Source organism: Trachypithecus francoisi, unplaced genomic scaffold (genome assembly GCF_009764315.1).
Source record: "Trachypithecus francoisi isolate TF-2019V2 unplaced genomic scaffold, Tfra_2.0 Lachesis_group10, whole genome shotgun sequence".
Taxonomy (NCBI): Eukaryota; Metazoa; Chordata; class Mammalia; order Primates; family Cercopithecidae; genus Trachypithecus; species Trachypithecus francoisi.
Window position 1 is genome coordinate 21,850,416 of NW_022681455.1, and position 11,262 is coordinate 21,861,677.

Genomic DNA, 11,262 nt, shown 5'->3' on the forward strand with positions numbered 1-11,262 from the left:
CTCAGAGGTTTTAATAGATTGTGTTACTATTGTCATTCAGTTAGAATAATTTTTTAATTTCCTTCTTGATTTCATTTTTGACCCAGTGATCACTCAGCAGCAGGTTACTTAATTTCCATGTATTTGCATGGTTTTGAAGGTTCCTTGTTGGAGTTGATTTCTAGTTTTATTCCACTGTGGTCTGAGAGAGTGCTTGATACTTCGATTTTCTTAAATTTATTGAGGCTTGTTTTGTGGCCTATCATATGATCTGCCTTGGAGAAAGTCCCATGCACTGATGAATAGAATGAATATTCTGCTGTTGTTGGGTAGAATATTCTGTAAATATCTGTTAAGTCCATTTGTTTCAGGGTATAGTTTAAATTCAGTGTTTCCTTGTTGACTTTCTGTCTTGATGACCTGTCTAGTGCTATCAGTGGAGTACTGAAGTTCCCCACTATTATTGTATTACTTTCTATCTCATTTCTTAGGCCTACTACCAATTATTTTATAATCTAGGAGCTCATGTTAGGTGCATATATATTTAGAATTGTGATATTTTCTTCTTGGACAAGACCTTTTATCACTATATAATGTTCCTCATCGTCTTTTTAAACTGCTGTTGCTTTCAAATTTGTTTTGGCCCAGTGCAATGGCTCATGCCTGTAATCCCAACACTTTAGGAGGCTGACATGGGTGAATCACCTGAGGTCAGGAGTTCAAGACCAGCCTGGCCAACATGGGGAAACTCTGTCTCTACTAAAAATACAAAAATTAGCTGGGCGTGGTGGCGGATGCCTGTAATCCCAGCTACTGGGGAGGCTGAGGCAGGAGAATCACTTGAACTTGGGAGGCGGAGGTTGAGGTGAGCTGAGTTCACACCATTGAACTCCAGCCTGGGAGACAGGAGTGAAACTCTGTCTCAAAAAATAATAGTAAATAAAAAAATAGGCCGGGCGCGGTGGCTCAAGCCTGTAATCCCAGCACTTTGGGAGGCCGAGGCGGGTGGATCACGAGGTCAGGAGATCGAGACCCTCCTGGCTAACACGGTGAAACCCCGTCTCTACTAAAAATACAAAAAACTAGCCGGGCGCGGTGGCGGGCGCCTGTAGTCCCAGCTACTCGGAGGTTGAGGCGGGAGAATGGCGGGAACCCGGGAGGCGGAGCTTGCAGTGAGCCGAGATCGCGCCACTGCACTCCAGCCTGGGCGACACGGCGAGACTCCGCTCTCAAAAAAAAAAATTAAATAAATAAATAAATAAAGTTTGTTTTATCTGATAGAAGAATAGGTACTCCACCGCTGGGCGCGGTGGCTCACGCCTATAATCCCAGCACTTTGGGAGGCCGAGGCAGGTGAATCATCTGAGGTCAGGAGTTCAAGAGCCAACCTGGCCAACATGGTGAAACCCTGTCTCTACTAAAAATACAAAAATTGGTCGGGTGTGGTGGCGGGTGCCTTAATCCCAGCTACTCAGGAGGCTAAGGCAGGAGAATGGCTTGAACACAGGAGGCAGAGGTTGCAGTGAGCCAAGATCATGCCACTGCACTCCAGCCTGGGCAACAGAGTGAGACTCCATCTCAAAAAAAAAAAAAAAAAAAAAGTACAGGTACTCCTGCTCGCTTTTGGTGTCCATTTGCATGGAATGTCTTTTTCAATGGGTTTATTCAGTTTTAGCTAACTCCTATATCCACTGTGGGCATTGATGAAAATATTGACTGAATTTTTAATAAAGATCTAGAGTCATTAAGAAAAAGTTACCTGGCCGGGCGCGGTGGCTCAAGCCTGTAATCCCCGCACTTTGGGAGGCCGAGACGGGCGGATCACAAGGTCAGGAGATCGAGACCATCCTGGCTAACATGGTGACACCCCGTCTCTACTAAAAAATACAAAAAAACTAGCCGGGCGAGGTGGCGGGCGCCTGTAGTCCCAGGTATTCGGGAGGCTGAGGCAGGAGAATGGCGTGAACCCGGGAGGTGGAGCTTGCAGTGAGCCAGGATCCGGCCACTACACTCCAGCCTGGGTGACAGAGCGAGACTCTGTCTCAAAAAAGAAAAAAAAAAAAAGAAAAAGTTACCTTCTTGCATGAACTTATATTTTGGCATCTATCAAATGGCATTGTAATTAATACAACTCTGACCTCTATTACTGCATAACAAACTACCCAAAGCATAGTGATTTAAAGCAACTTACTAGTTCTCATAATTCTGTGGGCTGTCAATCTGAGTGATTCTTCTGTTGTACCCATCTGGAATCACTCCTGTGGCTGCAGTCATCTGACAACTCAACCAAAACTGGAGAGTCCAAGATGGCCTCAGTCACATGCCTGGGATGCTGGCCTTGGAAAGGCACCTTGGTTTTCCCTATGGAGCCTTCAATCCTCCAGTAAGATAGACTGCTGAAGGTAGTTCACAACATGATATTTTCATGGTCTCACTGGAGTAGGTTCACAATATGATGGTTTCAGTGGACAAACCCCAGTACATGGGCACTTGTGAAGTCTGTTGGTCTCATGCTTGCTAATGTCCCATTTCCTAAAGCAACTCAGTGACCAAATCCAGAATCAGAGAGAAACAGATCCACATAAAGGCACATGTAATAGGAGGATGATTTATTATAAGAATCTACCACATCCACTATAAATTTAAGAACTCAGAATACAAGTAGCATCCTCATTATTTAGCATTTGCCTGCCACCCATAGTGCATAAATCATGCCTAGGCAGTAGTACTCCCTAGGGAGAATGTTTAAATTTTTGGACAACATTTTGGGTGTTCTAGTGAAATACAGCCCTATCATGCATATCTGAAGTGTATATTGTCTTATTATAAATTACCTACTGTGTATTTCTCCTTTAGTATTATAGTTTGAACATTATAGTTTCTTTTTTAATTTTGTGCATAGTAAGTTATATAATCCACAGAGTTTATTTCAGGAGAGTAAAGTTATATTACAAAATATTTGTTACAAGAAGGCAGTGGTTTGGGTCTGATATTTTGAAATTAATGAGTTAAGTTTGAGTGTTTAAGTACTAGCCTTCAGTTATTTTTGAAGCGTGATAGCCAGATAAAGTGTCACTAAATTAGTTTTTTAACTTGGAATGTGGGACAGGAAGGATGGGAGTTTCATGCTTCAGGAAGCAGTGAAAAATCACAAAACCTCTGTACTGCCAGACTCAACACTTCTCCAGATCCCCAAGCTATCTCTATCACCCTTCTTTCACGGCAAATTTGCATATGCATTATTGTTAGAATTTTGAACTTATTTTACAACCATACAAACAGAATTCTTTTCTAGCTTGCTGACTAACTGAACAGATGGTGCAGTTCCCGAGACCAGCAGCTGGAGGGGACCCAGGCTGCGCTCCGCACACAGTAGGAGCACCATAAACGTTGATTGACTGAGTTCATTGAGGCGGTTGACGCCAAGCCATCCACTCTCTTATCTTTCTCCAGGCCCACACCCCTGGCCCGAGAGGCGGTAGCTGGGAGCAGATGGCGAGTCCCGGTTGCCAGGTGTACTGCACTCCAGGCGCGGTCTGGGGCATCAGGTTCTACGGTCCCTACCCCACCCCACCCCTCCCATCCCTAGGAGTTCCCCCAACGCTGTCTGTGCCAAGTGTGATGTCTGACTACGGCGGGAGCACGGGAGGAGAAGGGCTGGCAGAAAGGAGATCGGTTGCCTGGCGAGGGGGCCCGCGCGTCCTATACTCGCTGCCCGCCACGCACTCGTCCCTCTCCTCCTGACCCGCGTCACTTGGCAGCCAACGCGGTCTCCGTGCCTTCCCACTTCCCCTCTTTGCAATCAAGCGCCTTTCTTCCTCCTCCTCCCCCTCTTTCTGTTATCTGGCATTTTGCTCTGCTTCCCTCTGCCCACTCCCCAGCGGGTTTCCCTCCCTGGCAGACGCGCGCGACCCAGCCCGCCCTCGCACAACCTCCAATAGCAGGTCAACTGGCTTGTAACGCTGGCTTAGGGTTGCTCTTGTTGAAGTGTTTTTCCAAAAGCGAAATCACCCGCTTTCCCCTACGGGGCTAAAACTGTAATTGCTACAACGGGCAGTTGGGTTGGGGGTGGGAAGCCCGTGGGGCGTGCCCCACCTAGACTGCCTGCTGGGGCCACTGTGGTGGTTTTGCCGCCCCCACCCCCCACCCTCGCCACCCCGGGTAGAGCAGGCAGCTCCACCCGGACGCCTGCGCCAGGGCCTGACTGTCGCAGCTGCCAGCGGAAAGGCAGAGACCAGCTGATCCAAGGAGGACAAAGCGAGCCGAGACCTTCCGCAGAGCCTGGCTTCCTCGTAACTGCGCCCAGGGCGCAGCCTCTCCCTGTTAACTACCTGCCATATGTTCCCTTCTCTCAGACCCGAAACCGCCTCCCACAGGTGCTGGGGACCGAATCTGGAGCGTCGGGCGCGCCCCTTGACAAGGACGCCTGGCACCCTGGGGCGCCTCCGTGGCCCTCGCAGACTCAGAGAGCCCCCGCCGTCCAGTCTTTCCTGCACCACCGAGGGATCGAGGGAAGGCGCCAATACACGCCTGCCCCTCCGTGATCCGCGGAGTAGGGACGCTTGAGGACAGGGGTGCAACCAATTGTCTACTTCCCTCAGCTCTCAGCCCTTTTCCTCTCCCCGCGCGCCGTGCACGCGCAGCCTGCTCTGCCCTCCTGAAAGAGACCAGGCAGCTGCGCTCTTAATTGGGCCTCAGCCTGCGGAGTCCAGGGAGCGGATGAAGTGGATGGTTGCCCAAATGGTGTACGAAGGTCGTGTGCCTGCCGAAGAGTAGGTCCCACACACACAGCGCGCACCGTACCATCCAAGCAAGGCTCACAGAGAGCATTTAGTCGTCTAGAGCAAAGGATGCTGGGCACCCAAGAGAGCAGGGGCCAAGTGGCTGTCAGTTCTGGTCATTGATGGAACTGGATAGCATCTCCAAGGGCCAGGGGATGGGGGTAGGAGGACGGAGGGGCCAAGCGCCCAGGAAACGACCCCCCCCTCGACTATCCGCGATCGGTTGCAAATTCAAAGGACTGGGAGCCCGCGAGGGTGCGGGAGGTGTCCTCGCTTGGGTTGCGTGTGCGCGCGCGCGTGTGTGTGTGTGTGTGTGCGCGCGCGCGCGCGTGTCTTCAGCTCCTTCCCCGGTCGTAAAACCTAAACGGAAGACGGGTGTTAAAATGCTGCTGACAGGATCGCCTGAAACATGTTTACAGTAGGAAGGACTTTCCTCTAGAAAGCACAGTCTGAGTCGATTCCAATTTATGTCCTCCCTCTAACTGTAAGCGAAAGGAGAGGCTCGGCCGCCGCGGCGGAGCGAGGCTGAGCACCATTAATCCTCGACGAGCTTAAGCCAGGGAGAGCGCCGTGCCTGCGAGACCGAGTCGCTGCTCTCCGAAAGGCGTTCTGCCTGAAGGAAACCTCTTTTTCTTTTTCTTTCTTTTTTTTTTTTTTTTTTTTTTTTTTGAGTAGGGGGTGGCCTTTGCACTGGCGTCCTTAAGTAAGGCGCGCCGTTTCTCTGCAGCCGCTCTCCGAAGCCGGAGAAACTGCATTCACTTTAGCAAGAAGACAGGGAAACGGAAATTGATAATCCCCCCGACTTGGGTTACCTGATCCAGACAGGAGGCAGGAGCTCCTGACAAGTGAGCAGGAGGCAGCGGGTGGTTGCCCTAAACTTTGATTTATGAAAAAAAAATCACAATTCATCGACATACCCTATTATTCGTTGAGCATTTAAGCCTCTAACTTAAGAAGGTACAGTGGTAGGGAGTGGTAGGGGTTCGGGAGAGGAGGAAGGGGGAGAAGAAAGAAAACTGACTGTCCCCACGATTTCCCACCTCGCCTCGCGGGCGCAGGGAGGCTCAGCGATGCCACCTGGCGGCTGCTTCTCCCCAGATTGGGAGCCGGCTGGCTGCAGACAGGCTGTTCCCGGGTGCCATGCTTCTGCCTCTGGAAGTGAAGCAGAAGCCTGTGTTCATGCTTGCAATCTACGTGGCTCTGCAAACATTCGTCTTCTGCTTGTTTTAATGAGAAAATCGAGAGGAAAGGAATAATGACTTGGCACTGGCATGAACAGCTTAAGCTGTGTGCTAGTCACTGGTTATGACAGGAAAATAGTAAAATTGTTAGAAATGCAGGTTTCTTAACTCTTAGCTTATTCTAGCGGTAAACATAAATCCTAGGTTTCATTTACCCCAGAATCCTATTTTGATATTTTGCAAATATGAGTTATTTCCATATATTATTTTTCAATGCACGCACCACCACCCCCTCACCCCCATTCCGTGCTGAGTCCAGTTACAATGCAATGTCATCAGCCCAAAAGGATGAAGTGTAAGTTATGCTCGTGTACTTGACTGAGAAGTAAATCAGTCTCATATGGAGGCTTCTTTTCCATAAAGTGTGGAACCAAAAATACTGGCACCTTTCAGTTGACAAAGGCCAATGCATCAGATTTCCCAGGGCTTCTTCCTTGTCAGGTAAAGTAACAACTATACAGTTTTTCCTCCTCTTTATTTTATTTGAACTGAATACTTGTCAGGTCTGACTAGCTCCTACAGTCATAGTTTCTGTAACCAAGGCAAGGCAAAATCTTGCAAATCAGTGCAAATCCAGATTTGTTAAACGAATTTCCATTCAGGTCCCTCCCTCCATGCCAAAGGAATATATTAAGCAGTGGAATAGAATCTTATGTCATCTGTGCCCCATAATTGTATGGATGTGAGATTTTCTGTTGTGTAGATGTGTGAGAGCAGAAGAAATGCATTAGCAGATATTACACTTACATCTCAAATGGAATTCCATCATTTAAGGGAATAAAATAAAATACCTAATTCAAAATCTGAAATCTCTAACATCATTGCTAATAAAGACAGTTTATTATTCTAAACCAGGACTTTTTTCTTCTGCAAAATTATCTTGGCTTTCTCTTCATAGAGCTAAAAGAGTAGCATTAAGAATTACTTCATGTACTGCAAAGCCAGCAGAGGGAACACTGAGTACTGATTTAGTAGGGGCCACCAAATATCTGGTATTTTGGGAACAAAATGTCAGTAATGGAGAACTGATTACAGAGCATATGAAGTTAGGGAATTAGAAGGGAGAAATCTTTTTTCATTATTTGGTATTGAGAGGTCCAATACATTCCAGTGTGCACACACTTACTTGGTCATAAAGGGGACTTTAATAAAAGGGCATTTGTCATGTTTTCTTACATTGTAAGAGAACTAACTCATTAGAACAGATCTATTTCAGAAATCTAAGCACTTGTGTAATATTAAATATATATACAGTAATCATCTTATAAAGTCAATGGAAGTTACTGATACCATATTTCATCAAGTCTAAGAGGAAATTTTTCTTTTCATTTCAACTCTTCTGAAATAAGGAGACATCCTACATCTAGGGGGATATCACAGTTTCATTGGCAGTTCTTCTTCCTTGGTGGAATGTAATATAATGGTGTATCTTAAAATTTGTTGGATTTGTTGAAATACAGAAAATACATGTAACAAAAGAATGAGGCCAGTGGCTTATGTTTTAGTACACCCTTTAAAAAATCCGTGTGTTTTAAGCAGAAACATGACTGCTTTAATTTCCACTCTTCCCCATCATATTTGATGATGGAAGCATAAATGACTTAGAAATATAATCAATAATATTGATACTCAACTGAATTATCAAACTAGCTACACCCTCAAATCATTAGTTAGTACAAATCCAAAAATAAATATATTCCTTTTTATCCTAGTGAAAATATTGATCTTATAGATAATAACCCTCTTAAAATAATTTTTTTTGTCAGATTGGTAACATTTAAGGATGTGTTTCTATGCACACCAGATAAAATGAAGTTTATAACACAGCAACACTGTTACGCAGAAAAAGTGCCCGTGTGTTTTTGGTTTGGGTTTTTCTTTTTTTAAGAATTTGTTTCTCATTAAAAAAAAAAAAAAAAGTATATAATACAAGTAGCTAATGGTCAAAAATTATTTGCTTTTACCCACAAAAACAGTTTTGCTTGTGGTTGATCCTTACAGAGCCAGTCAGATGGCTACATAGGGTGTTCTTTCCAGTAAAATTCTAAGTCTGACAACCTGGGCCTATTGCCAGCCTACATACTTTAAAAGTTTGACAAGATAAATAGAAATTTACTACCCAGCACTAGTTTAATCTGAATCAAAAGCTGACTTAATTATTTTGGATTGATCTTACCTAACCATTTATGGTTGGCCTGAAGAATATTAGTTTCCTAGTATAGTGTTAAGGAAAGCTGATTTTTACTACAATTCTAATTTTCAGACGTTGGAAAACAACTAATTTCTGTGGCCAACATTTATTTTGAATACCTTGGCATCCTTTCTTTGCCACATTCTTCTTAGTATTCTTCATGGAGTTCCTTTCTTTTAAAATCAATGGAATGGCAGGGTTGCCACTATTGTCCTTGTACGGTTCACATCAATGATCTGTGATTATTATTATTATTATTTTTTTTTTTTTTTTTTTTGAGATAGAGTCACACTCTGTCACCCTCTGGAGTGCAGTGGCTCAATCTTAGCTCACTGCAACCTCCTGGGTTCAAGCAATTCTTCCACCTCAGCCTCTCGAGTAGCTGGAATTACAGGCACATGCATCCTGGCCCAGCTAAGTTTTTAATTTTTTTATTTTTAGTAGAGACAGGGTTTCACCACGTTGACCAGGCTGGTCTCGAACTCCTGACCTCAAGTGATCCACCCACCTTAGCCTCCCAAAGTGCTGGGATTACAGGCGTGAGCCACCGCGCCTGGCCTGTTATTACTTTTTTACATCAGTGGCTATTCTGTGTTAAGTCTCTTGAACAACATGCAGCTTTTACTAGGAGCGTGTCTGGCATTTGAATTAGAAAGTAAGGTATTAGTATTCATTGAGGGCTTACAATACATCAGGTGCTTTATAGTCACAAATTCTTTGACCCCTCACAACAACCCTCTATGAAGTAGCTCCCCCATATAATAGATGAGGAAAACTGAGACTTGGCCACATCCCCATAGTTACAAACCAGTAAGAAGGATTAGCAGCCAGGTGTACTGTGAATCCGGAGGCCCTACTCTCTTCTGCTACCAGTTATCACCTCCTTCTACAGTTTCTCTTTGCCTTGGTTTTTCAGTTCCCGTCGATTCAAGTAACAAATAACAAGAGGAAATATATAAGAAGGAAAGGAGGAAGATGGCTTTGGGAGGAGGAGAGGGAAGAGAGTGAAGCAATCTTTAATTCTGAAAACAGGGAAAACAAATATTTAGAAAGTAAAACCGATTTCCATCCTTTACATACCATTATACATCCTATACAAAACTCTGGAAATTTGCCCACTGAGGTAATTATGGAGCACTACCTAATGTGTTTCACGGAAAGCTCCTCTGTTTGGGCTATGCAGGATTTACAGGGAGTTTAAATCATTAAATAACCATAGTTGACCCCTATTTGGTAAAGAGAGTAAGCAATTATTGCAAAGAGGTCTTCCCTGCCTTCCACAAACAGCACAAAAATGGTTCTGAAGGGATTTACACAATACATCAACATCTGTGCTGTACCTAGAGTTGTTAAAATAATTGTGATGACAGGTGTCTAGGTACCACTTTCTTAATGGTTTTCAATATCCATTGATTTATTGTTGTGGCTTTCTCTTCCCCTTTACAGCTTTGGCTTTAAGAAAGGGCTGGGGAACAGATTTTGCACGAGAGGCTGATTCTTTATTCCAATGCTGAAAAGAAGTAATAAAAATAATCACTTGGCTTTTAAGCAGAAAGCTTCCATTTACAGTATTTCACCCTTACCCCGCCCCCTTCCAAGTCCCTTGTTATCTAACATAATGGTTAGAATACATTTCCGTCTCTCCCTTTAATAATTTCATGCATTAACATCCTCTTCACACACTGTACACACACGCACGCCCGCACACACACACGCGCGCGCATACACACACACAGCAAAAGGAAAAAAGAGGCAGCAGAAATCTCAGCTGTACTTCTAGCCCTTTTAAAAAGTTTGCTCTGTAAATTGGAATGAGGTCAGATTTGGAGCTTCTCATTGCACGCGGAGATTATTATTGCATCGGGTTCCAAGCCAATGGGAAGCCCGGGGGAGGGGTTTGGCATGAGGAAGCGTTGGTTACAGCAACTGATTGGCTGCAGCCAAGACTGTGAAAGGATAAAGAGGCGCGAGGCGGAATTGGGGTCTGCTCTAAGCTGCAGCAAGAGAAACTGTGTGTGAGGGGAAGAGGCCTGTTTAGCTGTCGGGTCTCTAGTTCTTGCACGCTCTTTAAGAGTCTGCACTGGAGGAATTCTTGCCATTACCAGCTCCCTTCTTGCAGAAGGGAGGGAGAAACATACATTTATTCATGCCAGTCTGTTGCATGCAGGCTTTTTGGCTTCCTACCTTGCAACAAAATAATTGCACAAACTCCTTAGTGCCGATTCCGCCCACAGAGAGTCCTGGAGCCAGAGTCTTTTTTGCTTTGCATTGTAGGAGAGGGACTAAGTGCTAGAGACTATGTCGCTTTCCTGAGCTACCGAGAGCGCTCGTGAACTGGAATCAACTGCTTCAGGGAAAAAGAAAAAGAAAAGAAAAGAAAAAAAAAAGACTTGCCTGGGAGGCCGCGAGAAACTTGGAAGCTTCAGCAACCAGCATTCGAGAAACTCCTCTCTACTTTAGCACGGTCTCCAGACTCAGCCGAGAGACAGCAAACTGCAGCGCGGTGAGAGAGCGAGAGAGAGGGAGAGACTCTCCAGCCTGGGAACTATAACTCCTCTGCGAGAGGCGGAGAACTCCTTCCCCGCATCTTTTGGGGACTTTTCTCTCTTCGCCCACCTCCGTCCCTGCGAGGAGTTGAGGGGCCAGTTCGGCCGCCGCGCGCGTCTTCCCGTTCGGCGTGTGCTCGGCCCGGGAAGCCGGGAGGGCCCGGCGATCGCGCCGCGGCCGCCGCGAGGGTGTGAGCGCGCGTGGGCGCCCGCCGAGCCGGGGCCATGGTGCAGCAAACCAACAATGCCGAGAACACGGAAGCGTTGCTGGCCGGCGAGAGCTCGGACTCGGGCGCCGGCCTCGAGCTGGGCATCGCCTCCTCCCCCACGCCCGGCTCCACCGCCTCCACGGGCGGCAAGGCCGACGACCCGAGCTGGTGCAAGACCCCGAGTGGGCACATCAAGCGGCCCATGAACGCCTTCATGGTGTGGTCGCAGATCGAGCGGCGCAAGATCATGGAGCAGTCGCCCGACATGCACAACGCCGAGATCTCCAAGCGGCTGGGCAAACGCTGGAAGCTGCT

The 11,262-nt window shown here is 46.3% G+C and overlaps 1 protein-coding gene across 1 annotated transcript in view; it reads left to right on the plus strand.

The window, feature by feature from the left end:
- The first annotated feature begins 9,198 nt into the window (after positions 1–9,198).
- The window catches only part of SOX4 (SRY-box transcription factor 4), a 5,818-nt gene continuing 3,754 nt past the window's right edge, over positions 9,199–11,262 (plus strand). Inside the window, exon 1 of the mRNA XM_033216362.1 lies at positions 9,199–11,262. This exon is cut by the window's right edge and continues 3,754 nt beyond it. Coding sequence (XP_033072253.1) covers positions 10,964–11,262 — 299 coding nt within the window. The 5' untranslated portion in view covers positions 9,199–10,963.